General features: G+C 40.9%; 1 protein-coding gene across 3 annotated transcripts in view; it reads right to left on the reverse strand.

Moving 5' to 3' along the window:
• Nucleotides 1-3,249: 3,249 nt before the first annotated feature.
• The window catches only part of LOC122756128 (cytochrome P450 4A4-like), a 33,633-nt gene continuing 11,439 nt past the window's right edge, over nucleotides 3,250-25,443 (reverse strand). For 2 of the 3 annotated variants that reach the window (XM_044005250.1, XM_044005251.1), the window contains exons 9-13: nucleotides 22,851-23,041; nucleotides 21,010-21,143; nucleotides 19,696-19,760; nucleotides 17,746-17,828; nucleotides 3,256-3,849 (exon numbers count right to left, since the gene is read on the reverse strand). In XM_044005250.1, the coding sequence (XP_043861185.1) occupies nucleotides 3,681-3,849; nucleotides 17,746-17,828; nucleotides 19,696-19,760; nucleotides 21,010-21,143; nucleotides 22,851-23,041 (642 nt within the window). In that variant the 3' untranslated portion in view covers nucleotides 3,256-3,680. Of the gene's footprint in view, nucleotides 3,850-17,745; nucleotides 17,829-19,695; nucleotides 19,761-21,009; nucleotides 21,144-22,850; nucleotides 23,042-25,443 lie in introns of all 3 variants that reach the window. The other variant, XM_044005252.1, reaches the window with a different exon arrangement.

The raw sequence follows: 25,443 nt of genomic DNA on the forward strand, positions 1-25,443 counted from the left end.
GGAAAGAGAGAGAGAAGGGAGAGAGAGTGAGAGAGAGAGAGAGAGAAAGTGAGAACACAGAGTACAGTGTAGTAAGGACAGTGGACAGTGGTAAACCATACTGTGTTCAGAGCAAGTAACCAGCATGGTGAGGGGATTCCAAAGTGGGGGATTCAATGGGATGAGTTGAAGTTGATGTTACCTGGATAGTGGTCCTCTTTGACAATAAAGGATAACTAACTAAGCTGAATAAGAGAAAAGGGAAGACCCAAAAGGGGAGACATGAAAGTTGCCTTCAAGTATCTGAAGAGTTATCTGGAAGAGGCATCAGCCTTGTTCTGTTTGGTCTCACAGAGCAGAACTAGGAGAAATGAGGGTAACTTGTAACTTGAAAGAAGTAACTTGGGCTTCATGCCTTCCTTGCACTTGAAGCTATCCTAGAGTAGAATGGACTGTCTTGGGAGGGAGGGAGTCCCTCCTCACTGGAGGTCTTCAAGCAAGTCTGGATGCCAATTTGTCCCAGATGTGGTAGAGGGGATTCTTTTACCTTCCTTTAAAAAAATTAATAAACATTTTAATTTTAAGTTTGAGCTCCAAATTTTATCCCTCCTCTACTTCTCCTCTCCCTTCCCTGGGGTGGTAAGCAATCAGATCTAGGTTATACATGTTCAATTATGTAAAACATTACTGTATTAGTAATTTTATATAAGAAAACTTGAATAAAAGAAAAAAGGAAAGTAAGTGAAAAATAGCATATTTCAGTTTGTATTCAGTCAGTATCAGTTCTTTCTTTGGAGGGAGATACTATGCTTCATCATTAGTCCTTTGGGATTGCCTCGAATTGTATTGTTGAGAATAGTTAAGTCATTCACAGTTCTTCATCGAACAATATTGCTGTCACTGTGCACAATGTTCTCCTGGTTCTGCTCACTTCACTATACATCAGTTCATACAAGTCTTTCCAGGCTTTTCTGAAATCATGCTGCTTGTCATTTCTTATTGCACAATATTTCATCACCATCATATACCACAGCTTGTTTAGCCATCCTCCAATTGATGGACATTCCCTAAGAATTTCCAATTCTTAGCCACCACAAAAAGAGTTGCTATAAATATTTTTGTACAAATTGGTCTTTTTCAGATGACTTTGGAATATAAACCTAGCAGTGGTATTGCTGGTTCAAAGGGTATGTACAGTTCTTTAGCCCTTTGGTCATAGTTCCAAATTACTCTTCAGAATGGTTGGATCTGTTCACAACTCCACCGACAGTGGATTGATGTCTCAATTTTTCCACATTCCCTCCAATATTTTCCTTTTTTTGTCATATTTACCACTCTGATACGTGTGAGGTGATACCATAGAGTTGTTTTAATTTGCATTTTAGGGGGGATTCTTGTTCTGGCAAAGGACTGGACTGTATGCTAACCTGAGGTTTCTTCCTCTTTTTTTTTGCAAGGCAATAGGGGTTAAGTGACTTGCCCAGGGTCACACAGCTAATAAAAATAATTTGCCTTTTTTTTCCCCAGAGCAAAGAGGGTTAAGTGACTTGCCCAGGGTCACACAGCTTGAGGTCTCTTCTAACTCTGAGATTCTATGATCTTGGGCAACAATTCCTCTGAGTGCTTAAGGAAGCCTAGTCACCCTGAATGATGCGAAAGTGACTTTGGGGAGGAGGGAAACCTGTGAATGTCTTAGAGATCAGTGCCAAGGCAGATGGGGGGTGTATATGGGAGGAAATCACTATTCTTCTCCCTCCCTTTTAATCTTCCCTTTCACTGCTAAGATTCTGTAAAGAAGCTGCTCTCATCACCCACCTATTAGGCTCCTCCTACCTCTGACTCAGGCCTGCCTGGGCCCATAGAGCAGAACTCAGAAGGGGTGGCAAAGGATGCAGCTGTCCCTGACTCTGGATGCCTAGCCCTTCAGTACTCTCTGTGAACAAGATCTCGGACAACTCCATCACAGCATAGCTATGAGACGTTGAGACATTCCCAATCATTACCCAACCACAGGAACACACACAGCCACTGCTGAAGAAGCATCAGACCAATCCATGCCTTTGAATGTCAGGCCGAACAAGGTCTCCCTCCCCTAACTCCTGCTTTTCTTCTTGCCAAGGCAATCAGATCTTCAGCTCCAGTCTAAGGGCCAATACAGAGAGTGCAAGCCCACAGGACAGGAGTCTCTGCTCTTAGCTCTTGTATGTAGGTGTTCCCAGGGTGGAAGACAGGCTTAGTGCCCTTCCTAAGGCTAGGGGCATCTTGGTCCCCTTCCCCTGAGAAGTTCCAAGGATCCTTCTGCTCATCTCACTAAAGCAGGGCTTCAAAGGGTCTGTCAACACTACACAATGCAGCAAGGTCTGGGCCACCATAACCACCTTGATCTCTGGGAGGATCATTGCAGTTAGGATAATGACAAAAATAATAACTCACATTTCTTTTCTTTTTTTTCTTGCGGGGCAATGAGGGTTAAGTGACTTGCCCAGGGTCACACAGGTAGTAAGTGTTAAGTATCTGAGGTAATATTTGAACTCAGGTCCTCCTGAATCCAGGGCCGGTGCTCTATCCACTGCACCACCTAGCTGCCCCATAACCCACATTTCTACAAAGATATGCAAAGTGCTTTCCTCTCAAGAATTCTCTAAGGGAGAAGGATGAGTGTTTTTTATCCCCACTATACAGCTAAGCTGAGACTTGTCTACGGATACAGAGAAGCCAATGGCAAAGCCAGGCTTCAAACTCCTCTCTCTCTTTCTTCCTTCTTCCTCCCCTCCTCTTCTTCCATCTCCCCATTTCTTCCTTCTGTCTTCCTTTTTATTTCTCCTCCCCTTCTGTCTTCTTCCCTCCTTCTCTCCTCTCTCCATCTCTCTTCTTTTTCTCCTTCACTACAATCAACTGATCAATTGATTGATAGACATTTATTAAGTACTTGCCATGTGCCAGGTACTGTGCTAACCACTGGGCCCCGGGGACTTCACATCTGTGACCTTAAGGATCCTTGTCCTCAGACTTATATTCTGAGTCTGTACCCTTGATTCAGATTTCTGGCTTGACATTGAGATAAACCTCAGTGGTTTTGTCTCATCATGGTATGGTGGAAAGAGGATGGGACTTCATTTGGTTTCAGGCTGTGCTAAGTATTAGCTGTATGGTCTTGGGTGTTATTCTCATCCCTAAGTCTGCATTTCTCCCTCTGTAGAATGGGAATACCAACCCTTGTCCTTTCTAACTCACACATTCATTGTGTGTATTAGCACTACATAGATGAATTGCTCATTAATACTGCCCTGAACACCTTGTCAGAAGTCGTGTTTGCCTTTGTTCATGGTCCAAATAAAATGACGAGTCACTTTTGGTTATATATTTGCTGTTATTTATATGCAGTCAAATTCTTATTCTCTGAGTGTTTTTTTCTCAGCACTGCAGAACTCCTCAGACCCAGTTCTACCCTAATGTGTATACAGAACCCAAGTTTATTAATTGCCAATAGTGATTCAAGCCAGAAAAATATTAGGAAGACAAATCTCTCCCTACCCACAATTCTCTTCCCAGCCCCCAAATCACAAAATCCATCTCAAAGGAACAGAAAAAAAGAAAAAAAAGAGTTCTGTAATGTTTGTATGTGTTTACTTGAATCATTGGCTGTTAAGTGAAGGGACTTTCTGACTGGGTCATGGTATCCATTCCTAGGAACAGCAGAGCTAATGGAGTGATCTTAGGTATAGATGAATCCCATTCTTAGACCTCAGAAATAAGTGGGGCATTGGTATGGGAGGCTTCTCTGGATCTGGCACCAGCTCAAAACGGAGGAGGGTCAGGGCCAGTCCCACCTTCAGCTCCAGCATGGCAAACTGCTGCCCAATGCAGTTCCTGTGAAGGAAAGGGGGAAATTGCAATTTGGATAAGTTTTGTTAACTCTTCTTCTTGAAGCTTGTTGATGTGAGATAAATCATTGAATAGAAAGACTGAAACATACTTCCAGGATTCAAAGGATTTTGAGATAGAAGGGTCCTTAGAGATGTCTAATTCAACCACCTTATTTTACAAAAAATAAAATAAAATAAACTGAGGAGAGAAAGGGGGATAGACTTGTCCAAGGACACCTTGGATAGCTGTGATAGTATAATATCCTGTTACAGTAATTTACTAATTTTAAGTGTAGGTAAATATAATGACCCTTCTAGTACACATAGTTTACTCCTCCACTGCTCTAGAACATTTGTATTAAAGAAAAATTAGGAATATGATGAGAGTTACATTGTGCTTCCTATAAGGGAAAAATGCCAGATATTTTACGTTTACTTACCTTCATATTTCTTTCTTTTTTTTAAAATTTTTTTTTTTTAGTGAGGCAATTGGGGTTAAGTGACTTGCCCAGGGTCACACAGCATATTTATTTCTTGATGGCCTCTATTACCAGGAAGATTTGGGAAAAGAAGCAGCAAAGTATCTTACAGTGGTTGTTAATAGACATGCACTGGGAGGAGAAGTCGGGAAAAGAGACCTTTTATTGGAACTTCCTTCTAGGTGTATACAGCTGGTGGCTTTGGCCTGAACCTTCTGCTTCAAGATTCTGAGAGGGCTGATGTCCCTCCTCCATCTCTCCTTAACTCTGCCACAACTTAGTCCTATTTTCTTTTTCTCTCTTTGCAGTTGTCCTTTGCAACCATGCAGCTATGCTGCTGATTCTTTCAGGCTCAGCTCTCAGCTGACTTTTCCTTGAGATCTCTCTCCATGGTCCTGAACGAGAACCTCCTTTAACACAAGTTCCTTAGGGCATGCCCAAATCCCTCACCCAATCAGAATAGACTTCTGGTTGCACTTAATTAAAATATCTTTGATGGATTCAAGGAGATTTCCAGGCCTTGAATACGTAGTGTTCTCACCTGTCTAGAAAATCCCAAACAAGTGGTCATGTAGTCTTTCACTCATTTGAGAAGATCCATTACCTCCTTTTCCTTTGGGACAACTCCAATGGTTAGGGAAGTTTGCCGTTTTAACAAGCCTAGGTATTTTTTTAAACTTGACCTATCTATACCTACCCTATTATTCCTAGTTCTACTGTCTCAGGCCAAGCAGATGATTAGGAACATTTAATTCTTCTTCCACGTGATAGCCCTTCTAATACACGAAGGCAACCATCATGTACCTGTGTCCCCAACTGGTCACAAAATATTCAATGCCACAGGTTAAAAACAATGTAGTCCCTTCAACTGTGCTTCATGACTATGAGGTTTCTCACCATCCAGTTTGTCCTTTCCTGGACTTGCTCTGGATTATCAATGTCTGTCTGTCTGTCTTTCTTTCTTTCATGGGGCAATGAGGGTTAAGTGACTTGCCCAGGGTCACACAGTTAGTAAGTGTCAAGTCTTTGAGGCTGGATTTGAACTCGGGTCCTCCTGAATCCAGGGCTGGTGGTTTTATGCACTGTGCCACCTAGCTGCCCCTATCAATGCCTTTCTTAAACTGTGGTGTTTGAAAGTAAGCGCAATATTCCAAATGAGGTTTGACCAGGGCAGAGTATAGCAGGATCATTACCTGTCCAATCCTGGACATGCTGTCTCTTGAAGCAGGCTCCCTTTTCAGTCTCATTTCACATTTCTCCCTTTTACATACTTTATCCCACTCAACAGTCTGTTATTGCCTGTAGATGTCATTTCATCTTACCTCTTCATGTCTTGGTATAGGTGGTCTCCTATGCCTGGAATGCAATCACTCATCACTTCTGCATTGATAGTTCCTTAGATTTCTTCTATTTTTTTTTAGTGAGGCAATTGGGGTTAAGTGACTTTCCCAGGGTCACACAGCTAGTAAGTGTTAAGTGTCTGAGGTTGGATTTGAACTCAGGTACTCCTGACTCCAGGGCCAGTGCTCTATCTACTGCACCACCTAGCTGCCCCCTTAGATTTCTTCTAAGCCCAGCTTAGGTGCTATCCTTTTCTGGTGCTCTCAGTGATTAGTGCTCTTTCCCTTTGGAAATTACCTTGAATATACTTTGTATTTATTTGTACATCCGGTGTTATCTCCCCATAAGCTTCTTGAGAGCAGGGGTTATTCTTGTGGGTTTTTTTGCATTTGCATCCCTAAACACATTACCCCATACCTGCACACAGTAGCAGAGGACATGAAGCCCACTCAGTTAATATTTACAAAATTTAACTGCACTGACTGTTCTAATTTTGTACGAGCCACTTGGACTCATATCATCTTCTTGTCCTCAATAGTGTGACATTAGCTTGCAGTGCCTCAAAATATCCAGATCTTTTCCAAATGCACTGTACTTGCCATGACTGTCCCAGTTTGCATTTGAGAAATTGATTTCTTGAAGCTAACTTGGGCCTGAAGTACACAGAAATATTGCAAACAAATATAAAAAGGCAGAAATCATAAACATATCCTTTACAGACCACAATGTAACAAAATTAATAAACACTTCAGGAGCACAAACAAAAAACATAGACCCAAATAGAAACTTAATAATGAAATCCTAAGCAATGAGTAGGTCAAAGAACAAAACAAAGAAATAATTAAAATTATGTGAAAGCAAATAATATTGATGAAACAATATATTAAAATTTCTGTGCTGCAGATTGAGCCCAAAGTTCCAGCCCGTCCATATATTTTTGGATCCTAGATGTTTTTCAATATATTAGCTATCGCACCTGGTTTGGCATTATCTGCTAATTTCATAAGCATGCTGTCTCTACTATTATCCAAGTCATTAGTAAAATGTTAATGTGCAATTCTAAGCACAGATAATTGGGACATTCAACTAAACACCTCCTTTCCATTCTACATTACCAGTTACCCTACTGGACATCTCTAGCATCAAGTGAAGATTTAAAACCCTTCCCAACCTGGCTCCTTCTTATCCTTACAGGCTCTATGTCATTAGTCCCCTTCAAATATTCTATTGTAAAGCACAAATAGACTTCTTGCAGTTCTTCAGATACTAAACTCTATATATTACTTCTGTATCTTTGCATAAGGTATTTCTCATGACTGTAATGCATCCCCACAATTTCTGCTGTTAGAATTTCTAGTTTACCCTAACATGACGTTTCTGGTGTTCTGGTTCCCTGCTATTCTTATTGGGGGTTGACTCAGTCACTTGTTCCATCTGACCTAGTTCCAGCCATGCTTTGCTTGACTTCCCGGTCATTTCTGCATCAGCTGCCATGCTGCAGAGTGTTTACCTGCCACTTCCTTTCTAGTTTTTGGAACCATAATCAAAGCAACTTTGTCATTTCTCCCAACTTTGCTTATTCTCTCCAATGAGAGAGGAGGAAAAAATTCTATATGGGGAGAGATGTCAGGTCAATCTTCATCCAAGGTTAACCTGTTATGCATGAATATGGGCTTCACTTATTGGTCTCCATTCTTTTCTTTTAGGTAGAGGAAATCTGTGATGATTACAACCTTGTGAACTTCCATAGGCCCAGGAGTCAAGCCCATGCCAGGGTTTGCAGCTAGATAATTCCACATTGACGTTCCAAGCAGGGATTTTGGGGACCATCTAGTCAGGAGCAGAGACGGGGACATAGCCAACAGCGATATGATATTCGGAGCATTTGGAAACAAAATTGGTGGAAACAATGCTATGAAGAAACTGAGTTAAATCTGAGCACTCTCTCCCAATGGACCAAGATGGGATAGCATGAAGCATGTCTGCTAAATGTTGGGGGTGGAGAAATGTTTGTACTTCTGTTCTTGCTATACCCTTGTAAAAGCTAACTGACATTAACTTATTAATTATTTTTTTGGTGAGGCAATTGGGGTTAAGTGACTTGCCCAGGGTCACATAGCCAGTAAGTGTCAAGTGTCTGAGGCTGCACTTGAACTCAGGTCCTCCTGAATTCGGGGCCGGTGCTCTATCCACTGCACCACCTAGCTGCTTCCTGACATTAATTTATTAAACATAATTGAGGTACTAGTCACTGGTGGATAGCAGAATGTAACACACCAGAATAGGGCTGGAGCCAATAGCATTAAAGAAGATACACTCCAAACCCTTGGTTGGAACCTGTGTGGGAGATGTGGTCAAACTCATTTTGTGAGACTGAGGTAAGAGGAATTGCAATATTTGGAATATGATCAAAATATGAACTAGCCCACCATTATGGTATTTGCTCCTGCAAATTTGACAACTTGTTCCCTAGAATCTGAATGAATCTTAATATTTGTGGTGTATCATGTTTAAAAAAGATCCCAATATGTATTGGTATTGAGTTACTGATAATTAAATCTTGTTTTACTAAAAGCTTTGCAACCTGATTTCTGTAAATGTTATCCTTTTTTGGCGCAACCTGATTTCTAAAGAAGAATCTCTTGAGACTAAATTTTAGATGACTTTATCGTCTCATTATTTTTCTAAGCTATTTCCCAGCCATCTGTTTAGATGCTTCCTATATTCTGGTCACAATTCCTTGGACCCTGTCCCTTGTTTCACTCAGTTCTTTATTTCTTTCTTTATTTTTGTAGTGAGGCAGTTGGGGTTAAGTGACTTGCCCAGGGGCACACAGCTAGTAAGTTTCAAGTGTCTGAGGCCAGATTTGAACTCAGGTCCTCCTGACTCCAGGGCCGGTGCTCTATCCACTGAGCCACCTAGCCACCCCTCACTCAGTTCTTAAAGGTGAACTGTTGCCTTATCTTGCCTGGACCTAGGCTACTTCCTGGCCATTTCCACATGATGCTACTACATGTTAACCTACTCCCCTTTATGTGCTGTTCCCACTCCCACCCGTTCAAATCTATCTGGCAAGTTAATAAATGATTCATACATGCTCTATTGATTCATCTGGTAAAATGTGGTACAGAGTTAGCTAGGAAAAGGAGGTAAAGACTCAGGAGAATAATAAGGTGTATAAAACAAGCAGAAAGCTGCCAAATCAGCAATCTGTGATGCAAAATAAAAATGCTACCCCCCTCCCCCATAAGTGGGTGTTGGTGCCTTTCCTATGCTATCCTTCCCAACCATGTCTTCACATCCTCCAAAGTGAAAGGAGGACTTTATTATAGTCTTTGATCTCTACTCCCTGATTTTCAGGATAACAACCTTCTTGCTCTTGAAGCACAAAATGAGGGAAATATGGAATCTGACTTCTAAGTCTGTTTTATTTTATTGTCTTCCTAAAGAATTTGGCATCATTGTAAAGGACTATGGGAAGATTATATGTTGCTATGTTGAAAATACTTTCCAATGGAAAGCATTGCTCTCTTCAGGAGGGATGATGGGAATTATTCTGTAACTTGTTTGTGTGACTTCCTAACCTAATAACATATTAATGTTTTGCCTCATTCTCAGCATATTCCAAATGATACCACACAGCCTGTAAATCTTGTTGATTCTATTAGTGTTGTATACCCTTAGCATTCTCCTAAGTCTTTTTCATTCTTCTCTTAGCTAATTCTGCACCACACTCATTCTTTTGGTCTTGTATCCTCATTGTTGCTATGTCATTATAGTCCTGTCCCACTCTTTGTGACTTTATTTGGGGTTTTCTTCACAGAGATACTGCAGTGGTTTGCCATTCCCTTCTCTAGCTCATTCTAAAGATGAGGTAATTAAGGCAAACAAGGTTAAGTGACTTGACCAGGGGTCACACAACTAGTAAGTATCTGAGGCCAGATTTGAATTTGTGAAGATGAGTCTTCCTGACTCCAAGCCCAGTGTTCTATCCACTGCACCACCTAGCCACCTGTATACTCAAATGAATAGAACTTTTTCAGCTATAGTTTAACTATGGCAACAATTAGTGTGCCTGTAGTCTGTCTCTTCCCTTACAGCTGTAAGTAACAAAGAACAATGACTATGTTAAAAATAGAAATACAGAGTATAGAGTCAATTTCTTACCATTGCTCTCTGGGTCTGTCCTTTCCAACCAATTCTAAATAAACCTAACTGAGAAGCCATCTTTTAATTCACCTCACTCCATCTTATCCACTAGACTAGCACGAGAGGCAATCACATGCTTTTCTACAATTTACAAAATATCTATCTATACCATTCCCCTGTTGTCTGAGTTTAATAGCCCATGAACAAAGGAAATGAGCTTATACTGCTGTGACCTATTCTGGATGAAACCACCTATCACAGCTTCCTTTTCTAGGTGTTCCCTAATCATCCTTTTAGTCAGATGCATAATAGCTTTTTTCCAGGAATTAATGCTAAGTTCAATGATTTATCATTTATAGACTCGATTTTCTTCCTTTTTTTGAAAATTGGAATAGTATTTACCCTTTGTTAGGCCTGTAATACATCTTCCATTCTACTGTTTTTTCCTTTTTCAAGATCACTGACAGTGACACAGCAATCACACTTGGCTGTTCTCTCAATGCCTTGGAATCATTTGGGTCTAGTGACTTGAACTCATTAAGAGGATGTAGGTGCTCTGTGCTCTCACATTATTCTTTTATCTTGCATGGCAAGCTCAATTATCTATTTTTTTCCTTTCTGGTTTAAGGATATTTCCATTGGTAGACAAAAACAGAAGCAAAACAATAGCTGCCTTTTTTCACGATCTGTTAACATTAACGTACCAACCCTTAGTGGCGGCAATCCTAACACCCTTTCTCCTCTTTCCTTCATATAGAAAAAGACCCTTCTGTGATCCTTAATATTCATCACCGCCTTGATTCATTCTCAGGTTAGTGCTTCTGATCAAAAATGATGCTTGTTCTGTATCCTTTCTCTGTTACCTGCCCTTGCCTCTATCTTCTCTACATGTCCTTCCAAAGATGTCAGTGATTGGTGAATTTCCTTTGTATCCACCTTTTATTTAGATAATTTCCTCTCCACGTTCAGCAGAATTGCTATTCTTTGTGACTTCAAAATTTCACCACTGAGAATTTACCATCCCTTTGATAATCTCCACAATTAAGCATCTTAAACCTCATCTTCCACTCTATCTTCTAGTCCTCCTGAGACATGGCTCATATTGTTCATCCTCAGCCCATGTCAGTGATCACAAACCCTATTTTCTGCACAAACCCCATTTCCCCCCTACATTTGATGGTTCCTTAGGCCTACATACCTCAATCCTACCCCTCCTCCAAGATTGCACACCAGATCTGCCTGCCCTTCCACTGGGACCTCTGGATTGCTTGTTCCATGATTAACATCCTTCCTTGTACCTTTTCCTCCTTCCATGTTCTAGATATCACATAGACAGAGATCTCTCCCAATGGCTCAGTCTCCCTCACCATTCTTTCCATAACTACCCACACTTTCTCTCATATGCCCCTCATTCCTTGATGCTCTGGTCATGGTGGAGGAGTACAAATATTTCTTGCTCTCCATTGACATTTTCCCATCTTCTCCTGAGCATCTTCATTATGATACTTCCCTTCCTTTCAGGTTCATTCTATCTAAATTTATTGTTGGATTTGCAATATGGATCCCTGTGACTGTTATCAAGGACTTGTCCTTCTTTCCCTAAGGAGTTTGAGGCCTAGCTCACAATCTTTTCTCCCCATACTGGTGGGCTTAATAGGTATCAATGTGCCCTAAAATACCCTAATGTGCCATTTCTTTCTATTCAATTTCCATGACTAACTTTTCCACTCAATCTCAGCTACACACAGATATGGTAACCCCTTTGACCTTGTCATCACCTACAAATGTTCTTTCATGTGCATGAGTTCCAAAGTTCCTTTATCTGATCATAATCTTTTATTATTTCATTTTTCTCTATGCTTTATGACCCTTAACCTTGTTCTTCATAATCTCCATTCTCTCTACCCCTCATTTCTTTCCCCGGCCATCTCCCCCTAGGCTGGCCATATTTTCCTCCACTTCTTACCTTAACTCTTTGGTTAACCAATTCAACTCTATAATATCTTGCACTCTTGATTTCCTTGTTCCTTGTCCTATTGCTGATCATACCTTCCCAAGTCCTGACCCTGGCTTAATGCCACCATTTGTCTCTACTTGTAAGCTATGGAACAGAGGAAGAGGAAACCCCAAAACCATCCTGACTGAGCACACTAGTATGTTATCTAATTTCAACTGGGTCCTCACTGTAGCTGGTAGTGCAGTAGACAAAGCACAGGACCTGGCATCAGGAAGAAATGACAACCTCAGACACTTACTTGCTGTGTGAACCTGGGCAAGTCACAACCTCTCAGGGTTGTTGTGAGGAACAAATGAGATAATAATTGTAAAGCACTTAGCACAGTAACCAGAACATAGTAAACACTACATAAATGTTCATTATTTTTGTTCATATTCTTAACCTTTTTTAGCTTTGGTTTCCTCAGTTGGAAAATGGGGATAATAATAGTCCTCACCTTGTAGGATTATTGTGATGATCAAATAAGATAATATTCTTAAAATTGCTTAGCAAATGCCTGGCATACAATAGTGCTATATAAATGTTTGATTGTTCCCCTTCCCCCATTGATTCATCATTTTAAATCTCCATAGTGGCTGTTCCAAACCTTCTCATCTTTCCTTAAACCTTTCATTAGGCCCACACCCCATTGTCTTAGTCTAAGTACCTTGGCTCTTACTTTACCAAAGATATTGAGATCCTTTTCCAAGAGCTTCTCTTCTCCCCTTTTCTTTATCTCTCACATCATGCAGACCATTGATGGTTGGCATTTTTTATATTCTCTGCTTTTTCATGGCTAAACTTCTTGAGAAAATCATCCATATACAGTGCCTACACTTCTCTTACTCTCTTCTGTACCAGGGTGTTGTAAACTTTTTTCACTGTTGACCTCTTTTTGCCTGAGAAATCTTTATGTGACTTCCAAGTATATAGGTATATAAAATAAGGCTACATAAGCTTTTACTCTTGCCAAATTTTTTGCAACCCCACATTCAGTTATGTGACCCCAGATGGGGTTGTGTCCCATAGTTTAAGAAGCTTTCTTCTAGATGGCCTACACTTTGGATTCAGAGCTCACTATTCAGCAGAATCTGCCTCCTTTAAAATGACCTTGTTTTTGTTGAGTTGTTTCAGTCACTCCCGACTCTTCGTGGCCCCATTTGGGCAAAGATACTGCATTTCCTTCTACAGCTCATGTTATAGGTGAGGAGGCAAATGGAGTTAAGTGACTTGCCCAGGGTCACACAGCTAGTGTCTGAGACTGGATTTGAACTCAGTCTTCCTAAAGCCAGATCCTGTGATTTACTGTATCATCTAGCTGCCCTTGAAAGTAACCAATAATCTTTTAATTGCCAAAATTGAAAGCCTTTTCTCTATCCTGATCCTCTGTGATCTCCCTGAAGCATTTGACACTGTCAATCATCTTTTCTTCTGGATGGTTGCACCTCTCTAAGTTTTCATGACACTGCTCTCTCCTGCTTCTCTACTGATCTCTATTACTGCTCCTTCTCAGTCTCTCGTGCCAGGTCATCATTCAAGTCATGCCCTCTAACAATGCATGTTCTTCACAGCTCTGTTCTGAGTCCCCTTATCTTTTTCTTTTTTTCTTTTTTTTTTAAAGTTGTAGATTTCTTTTTTTTATTGTTTTTTTTTTGGGGGGGGGTGAGGCAATTGGGGTTAAGTGACTTGCCCAGGGTCACACAACTAGGAAGTGTTAAGTGTCTGAGGCCAGATTTGAACTCAGGTCCTCCTGACTCCAGGGCCGGTGCTTTATCCACTGCACCGCCTAGCCGCCCCCCCCCCTTATCTTTTTCACTCCATCATCTCTCATAGGTTGAATTGTCTTCTCTTTGCAAATGATTCCTGGATCTCTATGTTTAGCCCTAAGTTCTCTCCTGAGCTGCAGCAACAGAGTTGTCTCCATCCTGTTGCCTCTTGGATAGCTGCTAGATCTCTTGTAGAAATCTCAAACCAAACACGTCCCAAATCATCTTTTATTCCCAAGCTTCTTGCCATCCCAACTTATTGTAATTATGATTATGAACAACAGCTAGCACCGATGTAGCACTTTAAGGGCTTTTAGACATGCTCTCTCATTTAATGCCCACAACTTCAGCATGTAGGCATTATTAACTCCATTTTTAGATGAGAAAACAAGGTCTGAAAAGCTAAGTGACTTGTCCAGGGTGCACAGCTAGTTGTGAGAAAATAATGGGCTTTGCCAACACTCAAAGGCCCCAGCTGGGATTAATTTGGACTGATTGGATTGACTGAGATTGACTGACTTCACTGATTAATGTAAAGTTAATTCAGTTGAAACCACATCTGGCAGAAGAATGTGGACTATGACCTCAATAAGGGACCACCCTCAAGTCCAGTGAACCAATGGATTTGGGTGATGCTAGCCAATGAGCTTGAAGCTGGGTGGAAGGACTGCCTCTCCTCCAGATATGGAAGAAGGATCTTGGGGGCAGTTCGTGGCTTGAACAAGCACATGGTGAGAAGAAGCAGGCCAGGCTGAACTCTTATCTCTCCTCTAGGGTAGATAGGCTTTTTCTTGGCTTTCTGAGCCAGGTGTTCTCTTTTTCACTAACAAATCTTAATGCCCCAAACTGGTGTTAGAGCTTCTAATTTATAAGTAAACCCTAGGGGGCAGCTAGGTGGAACAGTGGATAAAGTACCAGCCCTGGATTCAGGAGAACTTGAGTACTAATCTGGCCTCAGACACTTGACACTTAATAGCAGCGTGACCCTGGGCAAGTCACTTAACCCTCATTGCCCCACCAAAAAACAAAAACAAAGAAATAAGTAAACCCTAGCTAGCTTTCCCTACACTTGGGACAGGAATAAGGCTACCACAATTAGATTTTAAATGTCACATAAGTAAGCAATGGGGGGCAGGATACCAACTCAGGGCTTCTGACTCCAAGTCCAATACTCCATCTGCTTATTTACACTGCTATGTCTGTTTGGGGACAGCATCCATCTTTCAGTGTTGAAGGCCCACAACCCAGGTATCATCCTCAACTCCTCACTCTCACTCATACCAAATAGCCAATCTATTGACATCTCTTGTTTTGACCTGCACAGTATTATGTGCGACCATTTCCTGCTCTCCCCTCACATTCCTAGTTCAGATCTTCATAATCTCTCCCCTGAATGATTAAATAGCCTTCTGGTTGGTGTCCTAGCCTTGAGTTTCTCTTCATTCCAACCTGTCAAAGCTGTCAAAGTGATTTTTCTAAAGCATCGGTCTGGTCGTCTTACACCCCTGCTTAGTGAGCATTAATGACTCCCTAGCAACTACAGAATCAAATATCCAATCCTTTCTTGGGTTTTTAAAGCTCTTCATATCCTGTCCTTTTTCTACTTTTCCAGCCTCCTTATACCTTCCCTATCCCTGAAGTTCCTGCTACAATGGGCTTTTTAATCCCGCAAACATGATATTCTATCTCCCATCACCATGACTCTGCACCAATTGCACCATTTTCCTTCTCCACCTAAAATTTGCTGCCTTCTTCCCCCTGCCTATTATTTTCCCTTCTTTTAAGGCTCAGCTTAAATCCTCATCTTCTGCAGGAGGCCATCCCTGGTTCCCCCAGCTGCTAACATTTTAATATTACATTCAGGTTGTTCTCTATATATCTTGTATGTTCCTAGATATTTACATCTGTACTCCATTAGAGTGTGAGCTTCTGGAAGACAGACTGGTTTTTGTTTTGTTTTTGTTTTTATCCCAAGTGCTTAATACAGTGCCTGGTACATAGTAAGCTCTTTTTCCCCTTTTTCCCCTTTTTCATAGTAAGCTCTAGTTTGATTAGCTGACTTTCCCTATGGACTTTTAGTCTATAAGATCCTACCTTTTTTCCCTGAACCCTTTAAGATCTAGGTTACATTTTAGACTGTGCGCTGCTTTTCTCTCCTCTATTACAATGTCTAATGGGGGGAAGCTAGGTGGCACAGTGGATAGAGTACCAGCCCTGGAGTCAGGAGGATCTGAGTTCAAATCTAGCCTCAGATGCTTGACACTTACTAGCTGTGTGACCCTGGGCAAGTCACTTAACCCCAATTGCCTCACCAAAAAAAAAAAAAAGGAAAAGAAAAAGAAAAAAACCCACAATATCTAATAGGGCATGGTAAAGCTCCCTTAATATTGCTATCATTTCCACCCCAGCCACCAGTTTGTCTTTGTCAGTGAGAATCAGGAATAAATCACCACTTCTACTCATTGACTCTTTCACTGTTCAAGGATGAAATTCCCATTCAAGCAAGCTAAGAAGTTGCAGTCTACTTTGCTTTGGGCAAAGAGAGAGCCCCCCCCCATATATCCAGATAATGGACATTTCTTATCATTGCTATCGCAGGCCACCATGACAATCTCATAACCTATTTCCTGAACTCCTCATGGATTTTCTCTTTATGTCCAAGCAGAATGTGGCACATACCCTAATGTTGTTGGTTTTCTCCCAAATGCTCCCCACTATGTTGCCCCTTTGCTTTTAAAATTTCCTCACGGCAATATAGCTTCTTGACACACACTGCTATTATATCCCCTACCTTTTGTCTCTTCTGTTTATTGTGAATAAGGTATACCTCCCTTCAAAGATCTATACACATTATTTGTCCTATTCTATCAAGTCTCAGTGATACTTTTGATGTCCCACTAAATATCAGGGATACAGATGAGATCCTCTGACTTCAAATCCTTTCTTCTTTCTTTGACTCTTCATGCCACTCTTTCCCCCCATAAAATCCCAAACTTTAATTATAGAATTTATTATCACTATCTGGCTGCTACCAGAAGTGCTAATCAATAGCAAAATTGACTAACTTAAATTTCATCATCTTTTTTTCTTTCCATCTACTTAGTTGAGACCAAGTTAAGAGTAAGTAACTGAGGTTTTTGTTGAGGTCAGGTTAAAAGTAAATAGCCAGGGGCAGCTAGGTGGCGCAGTGGATAGAGCACCAGCCCTGGAGTCAGGAGTACCTGAGTTCAAATCTGGCCTCAGACACTTAAGACTTACTAGCTGTGTGACCCTGGGCAAGTCACTTAACCCCAATTGCCTCACTAAAAAAAAAAGTAAATAGCCATCTCATGCCTCTCTTTTATTTATTTATTTATCTATCTATCTACTATCTATTCATTCATTTATCTATCTGTCTGTTTATTTTTTGTGGGGCAATGAGGGTTAAGTGACTTGCCCGGGGTCATACAGCTAGTAAGTGTCAAGTGTCTGAGGCAGGACTTGAACTCAGGTCCTCCTGAATCCAAGGCTGGTGCTTTATCCACTATGCCACCTAGCTGCCCCTCATGCCTCTCTTAAAACCATCCCTTATTACTGTCTATGGCTCCATCTGTCTAGTTGACCTTCCTCATTCTCCAACCCTGGGGTGAGCCTGAAGAATCATTTTTCTTGGAGTAGTGACAGGTCTTACTGCTCTATTTCTATGCTTTGTGACCAGTGGCATATAGCCATCTACAGGGTGAATGACTAAGGTTAGTGGTGTAGGTTGTGATCATTGAAACAAATAGTCTCCTTTGTGAAGCCTCCCATGACATTCTCATGCTTAAATACCTTTAGTCTCTGCCTAGTGCTTCTAGGATAAGATGCACATCCCTTACCTGGACATTGAAGGCCTTCCATAGTCTGATTCCAACCTAATTTTTATTTCATATTGCTTATCTTCATCCATTTTGTGTTCCAGACCAACTGTATGATTAACTGTTCCTTGAGTTTGATATTCTGTTATCTGTGTGTATTGGCTTTAACTCCTGAACCAACCAGTTATGGTCATGACTTCAACAAAAGAGAACCCAAGTGGGGGCATGGAACTAAGAGGGCTGAGGAGCTGAGGGGAAGAAGTGGTTTCCAAGTAAAAACTTGTGGCTATTTTCACCATGGTACCCCAATACAATCATGTGATGCATCCTCACCTATGTCCATCTGAGAATGGTAAGAAAGCATAGGAGTGTCTCTTCGCAGAATTCTCTTGGGAGAACCTCTGAGGGTCAAAGACCTGTAATGAGATCACCCCCCAGGCCCCAACTATAATGAATATATTTCTTGTCTTTTTAAAAATTGCTCAGAAGTTGGCCTAGGTAATTAAACATTCAAGGCTTTACTTCAAATTTGGCTCTCCTTGCATTGAACTCAAATGGAAAAAAATAGGAACTTTGGCACTAGCCAGGCTACGTTCTTTTCTAAAGAAACAAATAGGAAAGAGTCCCCAGTGATAAGAGCAATAGGTCTGCTCTTTGCTATCAGTTTCATGTAAGACACTTTTCTCTTCATGTCACAATTAGATCTTCAATCCTAGTAGACTATAGCTGGACTTCCATGAAAAGAAAGAATAGGGGCATTTATTTAATGAATTTTGAGTGGTTTAGATGAATGAGACAAAAAATTCAGGCAAAAGAAGACTTTTATGGCTTGGAAGGCTGAACTCTGGCATATTCTTGGACTCCTGGCTTTTGCTGTCGGCTGCGCAATCACAGATTTCTCTGGGCATGGTCTCTCTTGTCCATCCCCTGGTCACACTCACTGTCTGGAGCTTCTATATGGGTCTACCTTGGAATCTAGAAAAATCAATACTTCAAGGGACCTGAGTTTCATCTTGGGAGGCCCCCTTTCCATCCTTCCTCTACATGTGTTCCAAGATGGATCATATTTATGAACTGCTATGCTGAACCTACCCAACTATCTATCACCTAAGAGCCAACCTCTGCGTGATGAACCTCTTTGGACTTCTTGACTGGCCCTTGGGAGCTAGATACATACTACACTGTCCATCTATAGTCCCATACTCAGAGCCTTCCGGGAAGTGGGATATGACCTTCTAGGGTATCAAACTCAAACAGAAATGGGGGCCACTAAACCACACATAAGGATTCCTGAAGGCCACATATTGATAGAAAACCACATATTAACATTAGGTATTTTTTGTCAATATTTCCCAACTAAATTTGAACTGGTTTGGGCAGCACTTAAAACTGTGGCCCATGGGTCACCTGTTTGACACCTCTGTTCTAGAGTGCTTTCTCTTCTGGCAAAACTTCAGAGAGCTTAGGGTCATCTTCCAAAGGAGATATGTTAGAAGACTTTAATGAAAGACCTAAGTAATATGCCTTCCATTTCACCCATTCCCCTGCCCCAAACCAAATAAACCCATTTCCACCATTTCCAGGCAATTGAAAGAAATGGGTTGAATTTCTCCTTTTTAATTTTCTTCCCCTGCCATTGTCCTCTGAAGACTTGTCATGGTGTAGAGATAATCATGGGGGTCTTGAAGGCTCTCCAAAGGAGTAACAACTTTCTCTACCTAAGCTGGAACAACTTTGAGACTAGGCTTAGCAGATGAATCAGGTTCTATCCTATGAAAACCTGCCTTCTTAGGGAGGAGTTCATCATCAGAGAGGTGACTGGAGGTGATAAGTTTTCTCAGCTCCAGAAACTTACCAAGGACACCTGCTAGAGAGAGGCATGGACTAGGGACATGATAATGCCAAGTACATGTTCCTTCAATAACTGAATGAATGAATGAATGAATGAATGGAGTTAGTGGAGGAAGGATCTATATCATTGAAAGTTACTTCAGTTTTTGAAGCAACTTAACTCATTGTATCCTTGGCTCATAGATTTAGAACTGAAAAGTTCTTAAGAAACTTTTAAGTGCAGCCCTTCATTTTATGGGGGAGGATCTAAGGCTCAGAAAGATTAGGTGGGTTACCCATTAGCAATGTGTAAGATGCAGAAGCAGGTGTGAACTAAGGTTTTTAGGTCACTTAGGGTTGTTGGGAAAGAACAATGTGCATTTGAGTATCTGCCACAGAGTGGATTTGGATGTAATTGCTTCTGTGAAACATTTGTGGTAGAATGAGTCATACCTGTGGGTTTTCCCAGATAGCAGGGTTGTGGTGGAGAGCCCAGATGTTCAGGACAACTATCATACCTAGACAGGGAAGGAAGGATGAAGGGGATGAAGAGGGAGAGGAAGAAGAGGGAGGGAGGAATGGAAAGAGAGGGAGAGGGAGGGAGGAATAAAGGGATGAAGAGAGAGGGAGAGGGAGAGGGAGAGGGGAAGAGAGAGATCATTTCATTTTGACTGCCACCTCCTCTCTGAAGCCTTCCATGATCTCTCCCTCCCCCCTCCAAAGTGTACTCTTTCTCCTAGCAGTTTCCTAGAGCCCCCTTTCTGGATCCTTCCTTTCTCCTCTTCACACTGTACCTTGCATAATATATACCTTTGTAGATGTTGTACTCTCCCAATTAGTAGGTATGACTACATTATACCCTCATTATTTTATAGTTGATTCACATATTCAAACCTACTTCCTGAGCATTACCGAATATTAACCTTATCTGGTCTTTATCTTTTCCTAAATTTCCCTTTCGTTGTAACCACAACTCTTAGCACTTGGCACAATTAGGCACTTATGCTAGTTCATTGACTGACATGGTGAGATCCACAAGGGTCCACACAGGGCCAGATTTACCAGAAATTTAGGAGTGATTTAAAAGGGACCAAATAAGTCTGGAGAAGTGAAGACTCAGGGGAACACAAGATCAGTATCCTCAAATATCTGAAGGCCTGTCAAGTGGAAGCAGGATCACAGGATTGGCTTGGTTTGACCCTACAGGACATAAATAATGGCTTGAAATTGCAGAGAGGCAACTTCTGCTTGATATAGGAAAGAGAACTCTCCAAAATTAAATTGAGCTGCCTGGGGCATAATCAATCTCCTATTTCTGGTGGTTTTCAAGTAAAAGATGGTTGAATACTTATCAGGATTGAAGAAGAGGGGATTGTTGTTTTCAGGTTGAACTAGATGACATCTAATGTACCTTCTGACTTAGATTCTGTAAAATCTAACTTTCCTTCCCTGTAAAAGCCCTTCCAATAATTGAAACTGCCTCTATAAGGCTTTTTATTCATTCGTTCATTCATTCGCTCACTCATTTATCTATCTATCCATTCATTCATTCATTCATTTTTATAAGTCTTTCTTGTTCTGTTTCCATACAGTGTTTTAAAAAAAATCAACCATTCTGTATTGTTTCCAATAAAGACCTGAGCTAGAAATTCAGTATTCTCTCTTAGCTCCTCCATGAACCAACAGGCTGCTTGGTCCTATTTGCTATGATCCCTGGGGCAATGAATTCTAGAGGAAATTGATTGTGTTGGGCAGACAGAGTGATACCTGTGGGCAAGGAGCGTCCATCTGGGAAGGTGATGGGTTTGCTCAGCTCCCTGGCTATGGTGATGTTAGGTGGGTAGAGGCGGAGGGCCTCCTGGATACACATGGTGCTATAGGGCATCTGGTCCAGGTGGCCCCTGTGAGGAAGCACAGACAAGAAAGAGATGGAAAGGTAAGGGTTTTGCCAGGGTCTCCATTAGGCATATAAAGACCCCTGGGATTTTGGAGTTTTAGCCCTTAGAAGGCAGCCAAGAGTAGTGAGGACTGCTGGATTTGCAATCAAAGGCTTGTGTGTTATCAATTCTTAACAAAGCCTACCCTGGTCATTAAAATAATTGGATTTGGAAGAAAATGGCCTGAATTCAACTCTGGCCCCTGTTTCTAAGCAGCAAGTCATTTCTGTCCTCTGAGCCTCAGTTTCTCTATCAGTAAAATGGTCATAATCATTTTTGCACTCCCTCCCCCATGGGTTATTATAAGGAAAGTACCCAAAGAACCATAGAAAGCGGAGTTATCATTTTAAATACCTATACACCAGAACACATTCCAAAATTAGACCCATTTTGAACTGTGGGATCAAATGAAATAATATTTGGGAAAGGACAGCACAGTGCCTGGCACATAGTGGGAGCTATAGAAATGATTTTTCTTTTCCCACACTGGGAAGAGATGCAAATCCCAGGGCTTTGGTGACCAGCCAATATCTTGGCCAAGATTGTTCTAATTATGCCTCCCACCTGCCATCTTTGTGCCTTGGCACTGGCCGTCCCATGCTGGAAATGTTCTCCTTAGTCACCTCACAGAATCCATCTTTTCCTTCAAAACATTGCCAAGGGGCAGCTAGGTGGTGCAGTGGATACAGCATGGGCCCTGGAGTGAAGAGGACCTGAGTTCAAATCTGGATACAGACACTTACTTGCTGTGTGACCCTGGGCAAGTCATTTAAACTTGATTGCCTACAACCTAACCCTACCACCAAAAAAATCCAAAACCAAAAATGTGCTCTTAGTACCACCTTCTATATGTATTCTTTCCCAATTCCCCCAACTTGCTCATGCCTTTGTTCCTCCCTAACAACCTTGTATTTAACAACTATGTACATATATATATATATATACATATATATGTATGTATATATTCCACATATGCTTATATAGTAGCAAGCATTTATTAAGTGTCAGGCTCATGTTAAGCAGATATCTCTTTTGATTTTCTGGACAGGATGTGTTATTATTGTTCCATTTTATAGTTGTAGAAACTAAGACTGAGAGAGGCTAAGTGACTTGCCTAGGGTCCCATAGCTAGTAAATGTCTGAGGTCAGATTTGAACTCAGGTCTTCCTGACTCTTTGACTAGCACTCTAGCCACTATGCCGACTAGTTGCCCCAATACGTACATATGTACATGTTGTTTCTAAGCTCATAGATATTGTTTCCTTTTTTTGTATATGTAAAATCAGAGCCTAGTATAGTTCCTAGCACTAAAGGTGATTGATGGATTTATTGACTGGTGATAGTGTCTATATTGTATCTCCCTGTGCACTCAGTACAGGGTCTAGGAAATATTAGGTATTTAACTGAATGTCTGCTGAATTGGAATGAACTTATCATCACTGTGGGGCTATGGTTTCAACATGCCAAAGGACTTGAGCCAGGTGCCTAACATTTGGTGAGGCCTCTGGGGATCACCTGTTCTTTTAGGAGGGCACCCACCTCTACTCGAGCTGAGACATAGCAAGAGACCCTGGTGTGAAGAAATAAGAATAAGTGATGGGCATCCACAGTGCCTGAGGAGCAAAAGAAGCAAAAACCCAAGAATTAGGATCAAGTGTTTGATGTTCTTACCAGGTAATGGTGTCCCCATGTTTTAGGATACCTCTGATCTCCTCTCGGCATTGGTGTTGGTGCTCAGGGTTCATGGCCATACAGTAGAAGAGCCAGGATAGGCTCGAGGCTGTGGTGTCATGGCCACTGAACACAAATGTGTTAAACTCAGCCTCCAGCTCCTCATCTGATAAGCCTTCTCCATTTTCACTCTGAAAAAGGATAAAAGCATTCTTTACCCAAAGCTAATTTTTTAATGATTCTTTCCATCTGCCAATTATGAGACTGTGGCAGAAGAGAACTCAAGAGGCTCTGATTTTATTTTATTTTATTTTTTCCATAAAATTCTTTTATTATTTTCCGGTTACATGTAGAGATAGTTTGCAACATTTGTTTAAGATTTCTAGTTTCAATTTTTTTCTCCCTCCCTCCCCAAGACAGCTAGCAATTTGATATAGGTTATATATGTACAATCACATTAAACATATTTCTGAATTAGTCATGCTGTGAAAGAAGAATCAGAGCAAAAAGGAAAAACCTCAAAAAAGAAAAAAAATAGAGATAGTATGGTTCAATCTGCATCTAGATTCCATAGTGGGATCTTTTTCTGGATTTGGAGAGCATTTTCCATCATGAGTCCCCTGGAACTATCTTGGACCATTGCATTGCTGAGAAGAGTCAAGTCCATCGCAGTTGATCAACACACAATGTTGTTGATACTGTGTACAATGTTCTCCAGGTTCTGCTCACTTAACCCAGCATCAGTTCATGTAAGTCCTTCTAGGTTTCTCTGAAATCTACCTGCTCATCATTTCTTACAGCACAGTAGTATTTATTCCATTACATCCATATACCACAACTTGTTCAGCCGTTCCCCAACTGATGGGTATCCCCTCAATTTCCAATTTCTTGCCACCATAAAAAGAGCAGCTATAAATATTTCTATACATGTGGGTCCTTTCCCTTTTTTATGATCTCTTTGGGAAAAAGACCCAGTAGTGGTACTGCTGGGTCAAAGGGCATGCACAGCTCCATAACCCTTTGGGCATAGTTCCAAACCGCTCTCCAGAATGGTTGGATCAATTCACAGCTCCACCAACAATGTATTAGTGTTCCAACTTATATATGTACAATCACAGTCCACAACTTCTCCAACATTTATTATTTTCCTTTTTTGTCATATTAGCTGATAGGTGTCAGGTAGTACCTCAGAGTTGTTTTAATTTGCATTTCTCTAATCAATAGTGATTTAGAGCATTTTTTTCATATGACAATAGTTTTTATTTTTCCATCAGAAAACAGCCTGTTCATATCTTTTGACTGTTTCTTAATTGGGGAATGACTTGGGTTCTTATAAATTTGATTTAGTTCCCAATATATTTTGGAAATGAGGCCTTTGTCAGAAACACTGGCTATCAAAATTGTTTCCCAGCTTTCTGTATCTCTTCTAATTTTGGATGCATTGCTTTTGTTTGTACAAAACCTTTTTAATTTAATGTAATCAAAATCATCCATTTTGCATTTAATAATATTCTCTATCTCTTGTTTGGTCATAAACTGTTCTCCTTTCCATAAATCTGAGAGGTAAACTATTCCTTCCTCTTCTAATTTACCTATGGTATCACCTTTTATGTCTAAATCATGTACCCATTTTGACCTTATTTTAGTATAAGGTGTAAGATGTTGGTCTATGCCTAGTTTCTGCCATACTATCCTCCAGTTTTCCTAGCAGTTTTTGTCAAATGCTGAATTCCTATCCCAGAAGTTGGAGTCTTTGGGTTTTGATTACTAAAGTCATTTACTACTGTGTCTCCTGTGAAGAGGCTCTGATTTTAGACATCATTCATAGACATCCATTGACATCATTCATAGAACCTCCCCTTTCCCAATGACGACAGCCTTCTCCCTTAAATTCCCAGAGCACTGTATTTTCACCTCCCTAATGGATTTGTCAAGTGGCATTGCATATCAGTCATCTGCATTTATGTTTCATATCCCCACTAAACGGTGATCTTCATGAGGCTGAGCATCATGTCTTAACTAATTTTTTTATCTGCCCCAGTGGTTACCATATTCTTTAACATAAATACGTACTTAATGAATAGTTTAAATGACTCAATCACACAGTCAAAATCACAAAATTCCACTTTTTCATCAAAATGGAGAGTTGGGGGCTTCTTAGCCCAGTCAGTTTACTGAACTTCTATGACAACTTCATTTAATCTAATTTATTGATCATTTCATCCCAACAACCCAATTTGCCTGTCTTTCCATGCATCTTGATTTTTTAGTAAAATGCAAATTCCTTGGAGTCAGGGATTATTATCAATTTTGTCTTTGGGTCTCCAAGACCTAGCATGGTGGTAGGCAAAAATCTTTATTTCTTTTTTTTGTTTTGTTTTGTTTTTGGTGAGGCAGTTGGGGTTAAGTGACTTGCCCAGGGTCACACAGCTAGTAAGTGTCAAATGTCTGAGGCTGGATTTGAACTCAGGTCCTCCTGAATCCAGGGCCGGTGCTTTGCCACTGTGCCATCTAGCTGCCCCTGGCAGGCACAAATCTAACAAACAAACAAATAGATAAAAGAAACAAACAGATGAATGAATGAATGAATGAA

The sequence above is a fragment of the Dromiciops gliroides genome, chromosome 4 (genome assembly GCF_019393635.1).
Source record: "Dromiciops gliroides isolate mDroGli1 chromosome 4, mDroGli1.pri, whole genome shotgun sequence".
Classification (NCBI taxonomy): domain Eukaryota; kingdom Metazoa; phylum Chordata; class Mammalia; order Microbiotheria; family Microbiotheriidae; genus Dromiciops; species Dromiciops gliroides.